Raw genomic sequence first — 18,607 nt, 5'->3', positions numbered from 1 at the left:
CAGCTGTTATCATGAGATGAATCTCCTACCATCTCCCCTACTGCACCCCACTAGAATGTTTTATTAGATCCATCCATCTAAATAAATGCAATACATGGATGGGCTGAGTCTGCCAGAATAAAAGCCAGAATTCGATGCAACTCTACTTCGGCCAACAGAAGGAGGCAGGACAGGGGCCGTCATAATCAGATGCAAGAAGAAGCATTTCACGGTTAAAGCACTCCGATGAATATTATTTCTACATTAAAATGTGTGTGCGTGTATGTGTATGGTGTGTAGTGTGATTGTATAATGTACTCCCCTACCACCACTCTCTCCACTGTCCAGCACCGTTCTGCTCCTCTTCTCAGTGAGGTCACTGCTCATCAGACTAGGTGGACTCAAGGCGCAAATCGGAAGCCTCTTTTACACGCTAAGCCTATGGAGGCTCACTGATGTCATACAGACTTACACTGTAAAAGCCACTTCTGGGCCACGCAGAGCACAGTGTGACCCAGACAGTTTGAAGAGAGATGATGCCACTGAGAAGAGGAGCAGAACGGCGCTGGATCAGGGGAGAGCTGCAATAGGTAAGTATATTAATACACTCACACTACACTGAAAAATGGGAGTGCTTTAACAATGGGGTTGTATAGTCTTTCTTCATGAACACGCCACTCCTCTTCGTGGGGGATGGTGAACTCCGAAAGATTGGCAGTTTGGAGCAGAGGAATCGCTCCTCCGATGATCACAACTGATCTTCCAGCTAGTAGAGGCAGCTTTGCTTCTACAGCATCGGAGGATGCCAGAGTACAAGCCAGCATCAGAGCAGCGCTTGGAAACTCTAAAGCAGAGAGCATGCAAGCAAGCACTGTTGCTTAGGAAACCAGACACTTCTGATGGACTGCAAAAGTGGCCGGTAACCTAGGCAACACAAAGTAAACTATAGAATAAAAAATTTCTGTTTTGGAGAAACAGAAGATTTCTAACAAGAGCTGCTTCTTTTTACCAGGACTTTATACATTTAATAAGATGAGACAACCCCTCTAATGGTAATTACAAATGCATGAATCGAGGTATTAGGAATATTTGACAGCATGTCAGAATAGTCTGCATTATAACCGGCAGCAGGACAGTAAAAACAATTGACCTGAACAACAAGCCACAAAGAAAGATATCCAGCTGCCCTTTAGGAAGCTCTTGTAATACAAACACACACAAAACCGCACCACAGCAGCGTGCATATGGTCTCATGAAGCCGAGAGCTCATGGTCAGCACTGACAGCAGTTTGCTGCTGCTCAATTGTGTCCTTATGTAACATAGCCCTAACATTAAAAACTGATCGGCACATTATTACAGAACACCCACCGCCGATAGATCAGTCACTTTTTGCTTATATATTTGTATACAGTGCTCACCTGGACTATGAGACCGCCATCTTTCCCCATCTCTTCTGGGTGCTGCAGTTCTCCAAACACCTCCACCTTCCTCTTCCTCACCATTAACCTCCTCTCTCAGGCTCCGCCAGCTCCCACTCTCCGAGCGGATAAACTCATGCTTTCTCCCAGCAGGTACTGTGCCGCCCTCTTCAAATGCAGGCCGAACTGGAGGTGATTATAAGAGAATTAGTCTCACACTATCACCTGCAGATGTGCTCGCTCGTCTTCCCAGATCAGGAAGCCGCAGCTAAGCAGCACTCGCATTTCTGAGCAACATCTCATCGACATCAAACACAAAAGATAAAGCCTCCCATGGACTTCAGATAGCCAGCAGACCCACCAAGACGCATCATTCCTGGTTCACCATCAGAAGACCACTGACCCGAGACCAGTCAGGACCCTATCTTCTACTATACTCAACTGACTCGGACACCATGCATGAGAAAAGTCATAACACTCCAAAAGCCAAGAGCAAGCCTGTGTGTCTGGCCACATGAGCACACCAGGCAACATGACCAGCCATTGTGGCTCTGTAAGCCTCACACATTCATAGGAATGAACTCAGACCAACTCCTGACACTTGTAGTGCTCGGCTTTGCTTCCCACCCACGATTTGAAATGACTTCTTGTCACACAACACTCATCAATATATCAGCTCCAGAAGGATTGTGGTGTTCAGATTTTTCTTATCCATAATTTGGACGGGATCATTTAAGTTATAAGTAAACCAGCACTGCAGCCCCTCCGTTCTGAGAATGATGGGGGTCTCACAGGTCTATTTCCCAGCCTTCCACTACATTAATATCAGAACATATTCGTTTGGAGGACAGATGCTGGCAGTGAGAGTGTCCGCTCAGCACCTGTGTCCCACTAACTCCTCAGAGGAGGAGGTAGGTGCTGACCCATCACTGCCATCATCTGTGCTCCAAATAAGTACATTCTGATAGCAATGCAGCCAGAATGACACCGGAAAAGCAGGAATTTAAAAGCCTCTTAGAAGCTATTTTTATATGGAAATTAAAACAAATCCCCTAAGAAAGTGATTTGAAACGTTTCATAAGATTCCATGCGGGTGATTATAAAAAATAAATAAATACGAATGCTTAGTTACTCTCTATCTCATCATCTATCCTATGGTACCTGCGTGTGAGAACTAAAAGATGTCCATTCATATAATAAGAGTGATACAACACTTTGCAGAAAACTTTACCCACTGTGATGGTCAACGGCCGCACATTTGAGCGTCAATCTTATGCCATCAATGGGCATCACAGCGGACGAAGGTTTCAGCACATGCAGCCGAGCACAGAGTAATATCACACAAAAAAAGAAGGTAAAGAAGGCACAGACGGAAAAATGCTGTTACTCCTTCTACACAGAGAATAAAACAAGCTGGCTTTTTAGACAGTGATCTCTTAGGATCTTTTACTCCAATCTCGCTTGATCTATAGGCATTCAAAAGAAGATCATGTAGTGCTGGACGGAGCCAAAAGGGAATTTTTGGAAGGGCAATTTGTGCACCATGACACTGAACGCACCATACGCCACACTACTCCATTCGGCAAGACTGTGGACTTTCTGTATGAATTTAGGTACAAGAATGGACAGGCATGCAGATTTTTTCCCAAGTGGAATATGGACATGCATGCAGCAAAATTCATAGCAAGTCTATGGTCAGAAGTATAAGTACATTTACTAAGGACTAATACTTGTTACAGATGAGGATAGGCAAACAAAGTGGCTCCATGTGTGGACCTGCATGTCCCAGAACACGTCGCCCGCTGCTTGGTTACCAGTAACGGATAAAGACATCAAAATTCTGATGACATTATGTACTGTGGAAGATGCTAAACGCTGCTGCTCGTGTGCATCAATCTGTCAATCCATTCAGTGCAGCCTACAGAAAACACATGTCACAATGCTGGTAAGAAAAGCAAACACCTAATGAAAGTACTCATTCATCGGGCTCCAAAGCAAACAACAAAGATGCCGAATTCTTGCTGAGAGATGATTTGCCAAGAGACCAATTTTTTTGCGAAAGATTTCACTCAACTCGGGCACCTGACCCAAACGTCAGTTTTTGACATCCTTATGCTATCAATTTTAGTCCATGCCGTGAAGGTCTTTTCACATGTCCACCAAAAAAAAAAAAAAAAATGGAAAAAAAGTGGTTTCCCAGTTATTCACTTGAAAGGGTGAGTTTTGGTTGCAAAGCAGCACATATGCACATTAACACTCCATTCACACAAGGTACTCAGACCTCCCAGTTTACAGGATCCATAAGGCCACGTTCACACGTTCAGTATTTGGTCAGTATTTTACTTCACTATTTATGAGCCAAAACCAGGAGTGGGTGATAAATACAGAAGTGGTGCATATGTTTCTATTATACTTTTCCTCTGATTGTTCCACTTCTGGTTTTGGATTACAAATACTGATGTAAAATACTGACCAAATACTGACAGTGTGCACGTGGCCTTAGGGTCACATGATTAATGGGGGCTGTCCACTGTAATCCCTATCAAACCTGTAAACTGGGAGGTATGAGTACCCAGTGGAGTGCTAATGAGCATGTCAACTACCCGTTGGAAAAGCATAAAATGTTTTTGCTTTGTTTTTAATGTGATAACCCCATTAAGTAGTATCAGCAGTTTCCAGATGTCCCACCAAGACACCTTGTGCTTGAAATTAGTGAGGGTGAAACGTCATCGATGTAACACCCGACATCTATCACACATTAGAAGATCACTTTAATTTGACATAATTCGTCAAAAGGGAACTGGTCAGGTTAAAAATGACATCTGATCTGTAGACAGGATGTTATAGAGCAGGAGATCATCAAATTGATATACTTTTTTTCCCCACTAAAATGTATTTAAATTTCTGGTGTTTGTATACTAGTCCAGTAGATGGTCCTATTTCGTGATTTACAGTCCTCGCTGTATGAAGGTGCATGCAGAGATAGCTGTCAATCACTAGTAGGGCCACCCACTGGACTCCTTTACAAACACCAGAGATTTCAACGCATAGAATACGGAATCTTTTCCAACAACTGTATATCTTCATTCTGCTCAGCTTCTCCTTCTCTAGGCCGTGCTGTCCACAGAGCAGACTTCATATATAATGTGACAGGTTCCCCTGAAACAGTAATCTAGCTAAAACTTGGTTGCTGGAGGCCCCTTTTAAGAAAGGCTTGTAAGTTAAATTTTACTGTAAAATGAGGTTAAATCCTTCTCGAACAAGGAAACTCTTACTGAAAATAAATAGCAATTATCTAGAAATGTTTTATTCTTCCAAAGTACAACCCAGTCTTACCATTTCCTCTACATCACGGCCAATATTTTACCATTCATTCTTACTTTTAGCCTACTTTCAGACCAAATCTTTAAGATCCGGTAAGAACAGGAGTAAAATCTTTGGATTGCACCCAGCACTCATTAGTGGATTATTTTTGATCAAGAGCCAAAAGTGCTGTTTATGGAAAAAAAAAGGAAAAAAAGACTAGAAGTGTGTCGGCAGCTGTGTGAAGTGGTCGGCAGGAGGGGAGAACACAGGGTCAGGAACTCAGTCTGGACATTGTTTGTGGCAGACCTACTCACCTGTTCATTGCTTGGCCTATAACAAGGCACACAAGAGAAAAAAATACTGGTCTCTGCTTTAATCGGAAGAGTAGATGTAATTACGGAGCAAAGACAACTTGGGGTTAAATACCATAACGCATCACACCCATGATCCATTTATGAACGCCATTTGTGCCAACAGGACAAAGGTGATCACGATTTTTAGCATCTTTGAAAAACCAAAGTATTGGGACACTCGCACATGAGATTAGTGTGGATTAGTGAATTAAATAACTGGTAAATAATTAAAGGGAATCTGTCAGTACAATTACCCCTCCTCAAATCACCTATAAGGCATGCAAGTCTTTGAAATATAAAACCATTAACATATTGATATCTTTTATCTGCTGAATTCCTAAACTTGCATTTTAATTCAAATGCAAATGAGGTGGTAAGTGCTCAGAGCACTTCAGGAGCCACTGCCTCCATAGCCCAGCACCAACCTCTCCGACTTGATCATTCATGGTCTGATTTCCTTGTCTGGCACCAGATGTCAGACAGACCGGGAAATACCAATCAAGATAAAGAGGTTTATATTGGGCAGGGAAACAAGTTAGGGTACTGTCACACAGTGGCATTTTGATCGCTACGACGGTACGATCTGTGACGTTCCAGCGATATCCATACGATATCGCTGTGTCTGACACGCAGCAGCGATCAGGGACCCTGCTGAGAATCGTACGTCGTAGCAGATCGTTTGGAACTTTATTTTGTCGCTGGATCTCCCGCTGTCATCGCTGGATCGTTGTGTGTGACAGCGATCCAGCGATGCGTTCGCCGGAATGTGAGTGAGTATGTACGGTTTTTTTTTCTTTTCACTTTTACGCTGGTAACCAGGGTAAACATCGGGTTACTAAGCGCGGCCCTGCGCTTAGTAACCCGATGTTTACCCTGGTTACCCGGGGCCTTCGGCATTGTTGGTCGCTGGAGAGCGGTCTGTGTGACAGCTCTCCAGCGACCACACAACGACTTTCCAACGATCACGGCCAGGTCGTATCGCTGGTCGTGATCGTTGGAAAGTTGCAGAGTGTGACAGTACCCTTAGGGTGGCCGAGGATTGTTACGTGCTCTATCTCGAACAAAGCACTATAAACATAATTTGCATATAAAGTTATATGTTAATTAAGGAACGAAACAACAGATAGAAGATATATATATAGGTGTCTATGGATTTTCATCTTAAAGGTAAGGTACCGCGTTTGTAGATCATTAATAAATCACTGTAATGTAGCATAACATGCTGCTATAACCAAGTTTTAAATGCATGTGAAACAGATTTCGTGTGTTATATGTGTTTAAAGAAGGAACTGGGGGCTGACATCTTGGTTTTGCAGCAGTAGCAGGGCACTAACAGTGTCATTTTACAGCACCCCATGGACATAGGAGATAATAGACCGGCGCTGACCCTATCTATAACATTGGAGAGGTATTAGCAGTGAGCTGGGCACGCCTCTGTGGGCTGCACAACTCACTGCTGTAGGTGTGACTAGCAGCCATTGTATTATAGCCCAGTGCTCTCTGCCAAGCTCCACTTACTCTCTATCACAGGAGCTCCATTCACTCCATTAAGCTGCATTCACAGCCTGCAGAGAGGTGACACCTGACACCTCTCAGCCATACAATGTATCTCCTCCCTCCACAATGCCGGCCATTCACTGCAGACCTGGAGCTCCTGCTTATCTTACTGAGGGATGAGTCACAGACAGCTCTGCACAGACAATGCTGCTCCATACACACCACATAAACTAACTGTGCTTCTGATGCACTAACTGCTGGTGATAGCAGATCACAGGGCAGTCACACACAAAATGGCTCTGCCCTGTGATGCTGCTCTTCATTCTGCCCCAGGGATATTAGACCACCCAAAAGGGGAGGGAAATGCTGATGTCAGCAGTTACTGCCCAGATTTTCCAGCTAACAGTAAAGCTGGTAAGTCTCACTATAGCTGCTTGAGGTCTAAAACGGAAAATGCTCCCCTAGTGGTCAATATATATATTTGTAAGAAAATATATAATATTTTTCATATAGAAATGTTTGCAAACAGTGCAAACATTGCATTAATACATTTTATTTACTATTTTAAGCTTAATTTCACAAAAAAACAAACTACAAGAAAACTGGTGGCACCTTCCCTTTAAAGACCTGCATGCCCATATATACAATTTAGGGGTTTATCTTACAGACAGCTCTTTGAGGGTCTTTTAAATCCACTTTGTAGTGGTCATTACAAAATAAACGTAATCCAATACCATGATGCAGAGCAGCAATAAACCAGTGTGGCAATCCATATTTATAGTAAAAATGGTAGCTAAAAAAAATAATATTATATAAATAAATGATACTTAAAAGTTCTTGAATGAGAAAAATATGGCTGCCTTTTTCTAGAACTAGCGACATTTCCTGTCCCAAGACTTTTGGTATTGCAGCGCAGTCCCATTGAAGTAAAAAGAAGGTAAGCTGCAATACCAGACATGCCAGACACTGGGGTGCTTGTTTTTTGTAGCCTTGCTCAAACCTTTGAAAGTGGTTATCCCATCTTGGACAAATATGGCACCTCCACAAGATATACCATACCTTAAAAAAGGTCCAATGCTGGGACCTGAATCAGTCTTGAAAACAGGGCCCCATGGTGTGAGCTTCATAATCGAAAGGACATTCTTTTGCATTGGGGTGTCACAAATTGCTGTGCAAGTGTGGGTGCCAAGTTTCTGAGTTCTCATACTAATCAAAAAGAAGAGAGGGGCCAGCCCTGCAATGTCCGTGCCATGCAGTTCTCATAACAGTTGTGGGACATGCATCTATTGGACATTTACAGCATATCCTATGAATGTGGCATATGTTCAACATTTAATAACTAAGCACATCAGTATCACTCAAAATAACAATATACATTATTCAAGACCTAATTCATTCAAACTATAACAACTTGCTTTGTTAAGTACTTGTGTGTAGAAGTAAGTTCTTACTTAAAGGGAACCTGTCACCCCCAAAATTGAAGATGAGCTAAGCCCACCAGCATCAGGGGCTTATCTACAGCATTCTGTAATGATGTAGATAAGCCCCCGATGTATCCTGAAAGATGAGAAAAAGAGGTTAGATTATACTCACCCAGGGGCGTTCCCGCTGCGGTCCGGTCCGATGGGCGTCGCGGTCCGGGGCCTCCCATCTTCTTACAATGATGTCCTCTTCTTATCTTCACACTGCAGCTCCAGCAGCCCTCCTGTTGAGGGCAGAGCAAAGTACTGCAGTGCGCAGGCGCCGGGAAAGGTCAGAGTGGCCGAGCGCCTGCGCACTGCAGTACTTTGCTCTGCCCTCAACAGGGCAGACAAAGTACGCCTGCGCCGGAGCCGTAGCGTGATGACAAGAAGAGGACGTCATCGTAAGATGGGAGGCCCCGGACCGGACCATGACGCCCATCGGACCAGAACTGCACCGGGACCGTCCCTGGTTGAGTATAATCTAACCTCTTTTTCTCCTCTTTCAGATTACATCGGGGGCTTATCTACAGCATTACAGAATGCTGTAGATAAGCACCTGATGCTGGTGGGCTTAGCTCACCTTCGATTTTGGGGGTGACAGGTTCCCTTTAAGGAGCCTTGTCACATGACTTAGGATAGGAGCCAAACCAGATCTCAATTTGCACACAATTTGTTTCGGGGTAATTCTACTACATAGAGGCGATGTGAGCATCGCCTCTATGTAGCGGAGGCGTTCAAGTTATGGTAGCTTCTAGCCTCCCACGGAGGCTATTGAAACATGCCAAAATAAAGAAATCTAACCTCTTTTTCTCTTTATTTTATTCCAGAGACCTGGACCTTTTCATTCAGCGCTAATTTTGATGGTCTCTACAAGCGGTCAGGGCTCTCAGGATTCTCTTCTGACGCTTTAGGCTGCTTTGCATTATTACCTTGTGAGCATTGTTCCCTTGGTAAAGGCCATAAAAATTAGTTTTAGATAAAAAGCCTCACATCTCTACATATCTGGAGGCTCTATACACATTAGACAGTTGGCAGCCATTACAGGGATTGTCCTGACAGTATTCAGGAGCACACCGCTCCCCAGCCTTTTGACTTCCTGACTGATTAACAATATTGGTCAGCATCATCACCATGCTGCTGGCCGACCGCGGTCACCCCAAGGATGCTAATAAGAGTTTCTCCCCATCTTCCATCCTCTTCATGTTAATAGCCCTTTAGTTTACGGTGTACAAAGGACGTCGGATTAGATAGATATATGGAGCAAGACAGGAAAGTGAAATACGGATAAATCTTAAAAGGTGCTCCTACACCTCGGCTGTCAAAAGATTTGTTTGACCAACCACTAGGTCTCCCAATTCCCCTATACACATGAACACTCCAACCAGATTAGTATATTTTCAATGCGGATACGGAGAAGTCTGACACCAGACAAGCAAGTCAGCAGCTTATCTCCACTGAGAACTAAAGGATCATTACATGCTCTGTCAGGGGAAGAGACAGGAGGCCCCCTACACATTTGATGGTCTGCTCTCTCCATGCCCAGAGAGGTAGAGGTAGGCAGCAGCAGGAAGCCAGCGGCTGACACTGTGCGTGTTACTGAAGAGCAATGAATACTCACTGCTCTCTGCGCGCACAGTCCTGGCATGGGGAGCAGTGAGTATTCCGGAAGCTGTGCTCTGCTTGTCAGCAGCGCATGACGTCCCAGCCATGCGCTGCTTACAAGCATAAAGCAGCTACTGGCAACCGAACAAGATGCTGCGAGGGAGAGCAGAAATGTAAGTGTAATGTTTTTTTGTTTTGTTTTTCAATGTTTTCTGATGAGGCCATGCATACCAGGACCGGGATGGGGGCCAATCATACCAGAATAGGGATGGGGCCATGTGTACTAGGAGGAGATGGGGCTCCTGCATAACTGGATAGGGATGAGGGCGTTCATTCCTGCCAGGATAGGGATGTGGGGGACCATGTCTACAAGGATAGGGATGAGGGGGCCATATACCAGGATAAGGATAAGGGCGTCCATTCCTGCCAGGATAGGGATGTGGAGGACCATGCCTACCAGGATAGGGATGAGGGGGCCATATATACCAGGATAGGGGATATTAAGTACAGAACTGACCATATTTTTTGCTTCAGTTTTTTTTTTTTTTTTCTTAATTTCCTCCTCAAAAACCTAGGTGCGTCTTATGGTCCGGTGGGTCTTATAGTCTGAAAAATACGGTAATTCTATACAGATACAGGGTTCCCATTTTTGTCTATAGCTACCCAATCAGTAATAGAAACCACTAAATTTGTGCGAGTTAGACACAAAAATATCTAAAACTATGCTGAAATGTTATTTTTAGTGCAGAAAAAAAATGACAACATTATTTTTAATAATAGAAGCGGGATAAATAATGCCTCCGTTATGTCAGTAATGCTTTTCTGCCTCATAAAAATACTGTATCCGTCCTATGCAGCCTCCCTCCATTACGCAGTGATAACTTTTCGGCATAGGGGGGTGGGGATCCGAAGGCTTGGCAGCAGGAGATATCATGTGGTACAGTAAATTATACACTCAACGGGGAGGGACTTTGAAATCTGGAGACAGATACTGTTCCACTGAATAAGAACGAGAGGAGCTGAAAAAAAAGAAACTTCTTGAGATAAGAAACATGAATTGGCACTATGAAGTGGAAAAAGTGTCACTTAAAGGGTTAAAGAGCTGACAATTCTGCATCCAGGGACAAGGTTTGAGATACTTGCGTAGCTTCTCCTTCTGCTGTTTGGTATGGGCATGCACTGACGTGCCACTAACGGCAGGAGGTCCAAACTTTGGGCAGGACGGTAGAACAGAAGCCCTGAGGGGAGTGGGATTTGGGTCATTACTTTAATATTCAGCACCGCAGGCCTGAAGACGGCTTTGCTCCTCCAGGAACAATAAGGCTCTGTTTGTTTCAATCGGCTTATCCAGGCAGAGGCGAGCAAAGTCCAGTGGAAAACAAGCACCCACTCCCTCTGAAATGCACAGAAGACGTGCTAGCTCCCTTTCCTGACGGACCCCCAGTCCTTATAGGATATACTGCTATTATACACTTTGTCCAGTACAGAGGAAAAAAAAAAAAGGAATCAGCAAAACAAATTAGTGTTTTGGCTCTCAACCATGAACCCTATGGAGTAATGAATGAGTCACGACCTCTTCTGTCCTAACCTTGTATAATACTATAGTTCACATGCGTCTCACTAAGATTTCATAAGATTGTCATAAACTAGGTTAAAAGTAAAATTTTTTTTTTTTTAAAAGGCTTCCATAAAACCTGAATATAAGTACTGAATACAAGTAGAACTATTTCCACTGTACTGATCCTAAACCCTTTCACGAAGCATCTCTATAAAACACTGCCAAGGAGAACACCCTGCCCCCTAATTACATGTGCAAAAATGTAAAAGCCCCACTTTGTTTCAACATATCTGAAATCATTGCTCCATTAACACCTTTACCAAGCAGGCAGTAATGAGACTGTTAATAAAGTGCACCTACTGTGCCTAACTAATCACTGGAGGGGCAGCGCTGCTCCATACCACTCCCATCATGGCATAACCCTAACCATGGAATGGCCAATCACACGTCACACGCAAACCGTCCAGCCTCCTTATTTATAACTGCAGGAATGTGGGTTATGACTCCAGACCCAGCAAGAGCTCCCCCCATAGACTGAGAAGGAGCGCGTCACCGGACGGGAACACTAAGACCAGGAACCACTGCCAAGGTGGCAGCTAGGGCACAAGTGCACCCACAAGGAGCTTTTGGAGACAAGACTACCCCTGAAAGTGGAACTTCATTCATGTTGCAAATCCCAAGAATTTACATTAAACAGGATTTGCATGATACAATCTGGATAAGGCAACTGAAGTGACCGAGGACACTTACCAGACGGGTTTCTCAAAAGAAAATTCAATTAGTGGATTTCCTCCTCCCCGACACCCAACAGGTACGTACCCTTGACTGATGTTTAAAGTCCAAGATATGACAGAGCCATACTTCTCACATAGCGCTTCTCCATGAGGCCAGAGGTGCTATACGCTGCCGATCCATACACTGGTTTCCTGTAATTCCCATCATATGAGAAGCTGTCTGACAGTGCTCGGTGGCACAAGTCAACTCGCACAGGGCGTAAAGCAAGTGCCAGTAACAGTAGTGCCAGTGTGTGTGAAGTGCGCCAGTGCCCCTCGCTCAGCCAGCACGGATAGCCAACACATGCTGACCATGTGATGGTTCCTCCAATGAATTGAGCTTGTGTACAAGCCCTGTGATTGAAGCTCAAAACACCGGGTAAATCTTTGGAAATATTCTGATTAACCCCTGGCTGTTTGATTTAGGAGTTTGACGATTAAGAATTAACACACAGCTTGCACAAAAAATAAACTGTGCTCTAACCTTACGACGCACGCTAACCTTACGACACCTGACCTTTCGACGTGCGCTAACCTTACGGCACCTAACCTTATGACGCACTCTAGCCTTACGACATGCGCTAACCTTACAACGCGCGCTAACCTTACGACACCGAACCTTACGATGCGCTCTATAGCCTTACGACGCGCGCTAACCTTACGACGCGCGCTAACCTTACGACACCTGACCTTTCGACGTGCGCTAACCTTACGCCACCTAACCTTATGACGCACTCTAGCCTTACGACATGCGCTAACCTTACGACACCGAACCTTACGATGCGCTCTATAGCCTTACGACGCGCGCTAACCTTACGACGCGCGCTAACCTTACGACACCTGACCTTTCGACGTGCGCTAACCTTACGACGCACTCTAGCCTTACGACGCGCGCTAACCTTACGACACCGAACCTTACGATGCGCTCTATAGTCTTACGACGCGCACTAACCTTACGACACTGAACCTTACGATGCACTCTATAGCCTTACGACGCGCGCTAACCTTACGACACCTGACCTTTCGACGTGCGCTAACCTTACGACACCTAACCTTATGACGCGCTCTATAGCCTTACGGCGCGCTAACCTTACGACACCTAACCTTATGACGAACTCTAGCCTTACGACGCGCGCTAACCTTACAACGTGCGCTAACCTTACGACACCGAACCTTACGACGCGCGCTAACCTTACGACACCTAACCTTATGACGCACTCTAGCCTTACGACGCGCGCTAACCTTATAGTCCTTCTTACTGAATAAGAGCTCTATTAACTCGGTGAAAGTAAAGAGGGGAAAAAAAATTCTAGCAAAAAATAAAATCGATATAGATGTGTACATTAATGTGTGCACCAACATAAGATTTCACTATCCTTATGTAACGCGCAGAGATTTGCTTGCGCTCACGAATGTTACAAGCCTTCCTCTCTCGCACAGCGGGACAGAGCATCAGATCTGTTTAAACAAACGTCACACTGTGACAAGAATGCCGGTGCCACAGGCAAACAGAGAAGGACTGGGCTCCATGCACTGAACAAATGGCAAGGACGGGAACGTTGGTGTCATATCCAGGTGAATCCTACCTGCCATCCATTGCATCCCAGAGTGAACAAAGCCAGGATATTTTCCCGCAGCGGGACAGGTCACATGAACATTATGATGTGTGCGTCTAAAAGCAGCTTACCCCCCGAGCGTGAAATCATAACAGAAACACTTTCTCCCCCCTCCCTTGCAGAGTCTGGCAACAGCTCAGAACACCGGGGTTATACAGGCACAGGCCCCTGCTTGCCTTCAGGGAATAGAGCCAGAGTCAGCTCAGGTGCCTTGAGATGGAGGGGGTGGGAGGTGGCGACAATAAAGGGGAACAAACAGCGTGATAAGTGAACACTGCACACCATACGCAAGGCCGCAGAAGTAACAACTTGTTGGGATCTCCATGTCTATGACCCTGTTCATTTTGCTCAGGTCGGTCACAGAGGAGGACGCCACAGGCAGCAGGTGCCATCGCTGACAGCTGCAGGATACGCTTTACCTTCATTCACTCTGGATGCGGTCATCTCAGTGACCAGGGAGACACGTGGCGCATCCAGCTTCTGAGCATCTGAAAAGTGAGTATGTGACAATGTCAGCCTGGTCAGCCGAGGATTGGGATGTGGTCGGCGGGCTGTGCACATACTGACGTATCCTGGCAAAGCAGGGCTCCGCGCTGCTCTGTAGTAAGAGCAGATCTTGGAAAAATCGTTATTTCCCCTTATCTATAGATTCAACATACCGGGGGGGGGGGGGGGGGGGGGGGGGGGAGGGGGTCAGAAGTAGATCTATAGTTAAAAAAGAATAGCCAAATTGTAACCCTGTTATCAACCAACTGTGCATGGTTTACATGAATATACCTAAACTTGATAACTCCCAAAAAGAAAACGTCCATCTGGGTAAGGTCTGGTGACCAATGTGGTCATAAAACCAAGCAGGCCTGGTCATCGATGTAGCCATATAACCAAGCAGTCCTGGTGACCAACCTGGCCTTATAACCAAGCAGGCCTGGTGACCAACCAGGCCATATAACCAAGCAGGCCTGGTGACCATCCTGGCCATATAACCAAGCAGGCCTGGTGACCAACCAGGCCATATAACCAAGCAGGCCTGGTGACCATCCTGGCCATATAACCAAGCAGGCCTGGTGACCAACCTGGCCTTATAACCAAGCAGGCCTGGTGACCAACCAGGCCATATAACCAAGCAGGCCTGGTGACCATCCTGGCCATATAACCAAGCAGTCCTGGTGACCAACCTGGCCTTATAACCAAGCAGGCCTGGTGACCAACCAGGCCATATAACCAAGCAGGCCTGGTGACCATCCTGGCCATATAACCAAGCAGGCCTGGTGACCAACCTGACCTTATAACCAAGCAGGCCTGGTGACCAACCTGGCCATATAACCAAGCAGGCCTGGTGACCAACCTGACCATATAACCAAGCAGGCCTGGTGACCATCCTGGCCATATAACTAAGCAGGCCTGGTGACCAACCTGACCTTATAACCAAGCAGGCCTGGTGACCAACCTGGCCATATAACCAAGCAGGCCTGGTGACCGATGTAGCCATATAACCAAGCAGGCCTCACCTACAGACCCATAATAAAATCACAGGAATACACGGTGTATGCCTATATATGCACCCTTGTACTTGTGACAGAGTATGTAGCATCTGGCAAACTTAGTCTTATGTGATTGCTCTGAAAAAAAAAAAAATACCAGGGAGCACAGGACAAAAATGGTTGTAGGCCTCCATTAACCAGAAGGTGTCCAAAATACGCAATCTGAACACAGCCCAAAAATCATTCACATCACCACGTGTGTCACCAGCACAGAAACAAATGTATTAGGGGGCCAGCATAGCTAACCGTACAGGTAAGAAGGGTTAAGGAGAATGCAGGGAGAACACAGTGCAGTCTTGCCCTGCCATAGGCAGCCGTCAGCTAGAGATTAATAACTTAGCCATCATCTAATACTGTGGATAGATTTATTTTATTCTACTCATCCATGCTAAAAGGGGTGTTTTCAGGAACGACATTATCACCTATACAAAGGAACCCCACTGATCACACACACACAGGGGGTCCCGTTTTCCTAGCACGTCTTCCATGTGAAAATCCCTATAGTACATTGAAAGTGCAAATAGTAAATGTAGGAGTAAGAGCTTTTGCATCAGTGTCCCCCATGTAGTACTGTTCGCTTTTTTTAACCTCTATAGAGTTGTCATAACACATTTGGGGAAAAAAAAAAAGGGTTTTCCAATATTCAGAATTTTTTTTTTTTTTTTTTAACTTTACAAAACGGCCAGCAGTATTGTAAAAAAAAACAAAAAAAAACCAAGAAAGCTCAACTATTATCTCCATAAGTGATACCGCATAGTTACTCCTGGGGTTCACCTAGTCTTTGTTTACATGCAGCCAGCATCGCGACCACTGCAGCCAATTATTGCCCCAGCCAGCAGTCATGTGACGTACCGCTGGCTCCAATCCCTGAGCTAGTAGTACAGCACATGATTGCTGCAGTGGTCACACTATCAGCACTGCAGAAGTGTCTATGCAGAATTGTAGGGAAAATAACAGGCGAGGATTGCTGCTTTGTAAATGTGATATATTACCAACTATTTATAATAAAATTAAAGAAAAAAAAAACGTGGTCAGTCCAGCTACAATGCATCACTGTGATGGAGGATGAGCTGACTCAGAATATGTTCACTATTACTACCGGGAAACATTTAATAGTGCATTTATGTAAAACTATAATTAACGCCCATGAGCAGGACCTGATGTAGCCTTGTTCTTTGTTTCAGTGGTGCTGCAGGTCAGCACAGATCGAGAGGAGGAATCTCACAGCAGGTCCCCTAGATGCACCCTGCTCAACTCTTGTTCTCATCGACTTGTAACTAAAGATGGACACAGCACCATAAAAGCTGCTGGGATCCAGGGGCAGGGACTGTCGTACCTGCGTGACATTTGGGGGCTACTGCTCGACATGCGCTGGCGCTGGATGATGTTGGCTTTTTCGGCTTCTTTCCTGGCACACTGGCTCCTTTTTGCTGTTTTTTGGTATCTTCTGGCTGAAATGAATGGGGATCTGGCCCTGGACCACGATGCCCCACCTGAGAATCACACCATTTGTGTGAAATACATCACTAGCTTCACTGCTGCCTTCTCATTCTCTCTGGAGACTCAGCTCACCATTGGATACGGCACCATGTTTCCAAGTGGAGATTGCCCAAGCGCCATCGCTCTTCTTGCTGTGCAAATGCTGCTCGGACTCATGCTGGAAGCCTTCATTACAGGTCAGATATTCTCAGATTACAGTGACAAAAAGCAGTATGTGTTGTAAGAGGTTACAAATAATATCATGCATATATTATTCCAGCTTTGCATATGCGTGTTTTCACTTATTCCAGATTTTGTATTCAACAGGCGTTTTTGTGGCAAAAATTGCAAGACCAAAGAATCGCACTCCGTCAATCCTCTTCTCGAGGCTGGCGGTGGTAGGTAGTCCGGAAGGAAAGCCATGTCTAATGTTCCAAGTGGCCAACACTCGCCCAAGTCCATTAACCATGGTCCGTGTCAGTGGGATTCTCTACCAAGAAAGAGGCGACAGCCAAATCCAGCAAAGCAGCGTGGACTTTTTATTGGACTGTCAAAATGGCAGTGGCGAGTGCCCATTCTTCTCGTTTCCTCTCACGTACACTCACAGTCTCTCTCCTGGGAGCCCACTAGCAGCTTTATCGCAACGTGAAACGATATCTTTGTCAGGTCACTTGGAGCTTGTGGTGTGTCTATCTGCTACTCAGGAAGGCTCGGGGGAAATTTGCCAGAGCCGTACTTCTTATCTACCAAGTGAGATACTTCAAGGACACCGCTTTGCACCATGTCTAACACGTCGGCCCGAAGGAGGATATCGCGTTTGTATGGAAACATTTGGCAATCCACTCCCTGAATTGCCACAAGCCTCACACAGACAGACCTACAGAACTGAGCTGGAAGTCTGTGCCAACGGGCAAAGAGGGGACACCTTTCAAATCTCTGAGACTGGACTTGGAGAGTAACATACTTCAAAGCAAATGACTTTCCTTAGTCCCTTCAGCCATCCTCATTCCGATACCTACGCCGACGCTTCTCCAAAGGAAATTCACAAAGGAAATGAGGGCACCATCATCAAGGCTCCAAAAGACCGTTCTGTCATACCTTACTAGAGAACACCAAGATCTGTGTCCCCGATGTTACAACAGGGGTCTGTGGGACTCTGCCCACCCGATACTGGATAACGTAATAAAGAATTGCTCAGGGGAGTGACAGCACTCCAAGAAAAGGCAGAGTAGTCCAAAGAGACGGCTGTGGGCTGACAGTGGACTAGCACTTGGAAATGTACAGCAAGCACGCCAACTCAGACGCTAAAGTGCAAATGATACAATGGACACGACTGGGAAAAGCAACCCAGATTGTTCATATAACAGGAAGGGTTTGTTCGTTTTATCAGATTGTCCTTTCAATGTGGAGTGCACTGTAACACAGGAGTCCACACGTAACGCAAAGTGCCAGAGGTACACAGTAGATTACTACAGGTACACCGATATAGTGGAAACATGTGCATGCTTCCTAGTCCCCCAATAGTAAAGGATCACACATTTGTATATTGTAGAGATGCATATAATGCACTCATGCAGGCGAGGAATATGATGAGGCACACACATACTCGCTTGGCCTTTTCTAAGAATCAGACTCCGCACTTATAAGAATCGCTGTACTAACCCTTAACAATTCCTAGCTGGCAGATTACGGGAGGAGAAGGAAGGCAAAGACCCAGAGGGGCTCTTTTCTGGAGAAGGAAGGGTGTACAGGACTGCACAGAGGCCGGCCATGCAACTCCCATTCATTATATCTGATAATAAACATGAATAAACTGTGTGCTTCCGGTCAGTTCCCTGCTGCGGCTCCATGTGTGAATGCAGAAAGTGACATGTGATGTGGCCTCACAACTTATTATTAGGGGGTTCTTCTGATCAGGGGATTAATATTTGCCATTACAAATTACTGGAACACAATAGGGAAACGATTTTAAAATTGTTGCAAAAAAATAAAACAAGGCTAACTTTGCCTATTGCTACTAA

The 18,607-nt window shown here is 45.3% G+C and overlaps 2 protein-coding genes across 10 annotated transcripts in view; one reads left to right on the top strand and one right to left on the bottom strand.

The window, feature by feature from the left end:
* GIGYF2 (GRB10 interacting GYF protein 2) overlaps positions 1-18,607 on the bottom strand; it is a 198,978-nt gene that overhangs the window by 105,341 nt on the left and 75,030 nt on the right. For 7 of the 9 annotated variants that reach the window (XM_077291043.1, XM_077291039.1, XM_077291041.1 and 4 more), the window contains exon 8: positions 1,399-1,584. The exons of the other annotated variants lie outside the window; for them this stretch is intronic. In XM_077291043.1, the coding sequence (XP_077147158.1) occupies positions 1,399-1,584 (186 nt within the window). The remainder of the gene's footprint in view (positions 1-1,398; positions 1,585-18,607) is intronic. 9 annotated transcript variants of the gene reach the window in all.
* Positions 9,472-18,599, top strand: KCNJ13 (potassium inwardly rectifying channel subfamily J member 13). Its single transcript, XM_077291077.1, has 4 exons — positions 9,472-11,988; positions 13,919-14,061; positions 16,292-16,783; positions 16,914-18,599. Coding segments are annotated over exons 2-4 (1,125 nt in total). The 5' UTR covers positions 9,472-11,988; positions 13,919-14,060; the 3' UTR covers positions 17,546-18,599.

Source organism: Ranitomeya variabilis, chromosome 2 (assembly GCF_051348905.1).
Source record: "Ranitomeya variabilis isolate aRanVar5 chromosome 2, aRanVar5.hap1, whole genome shotgun sequence".
Lineage (NCBI taxonomy): Eukaryota > Metazoa > Chordata > Amphibia > Anura > Dendrobatidae > Ranitomeya > Ranitomeya variabilis.
Note: the sequence above shows the minus strand (reverse complement) of the source record. Positions and strands in the feature narration are given on the sequence as shown.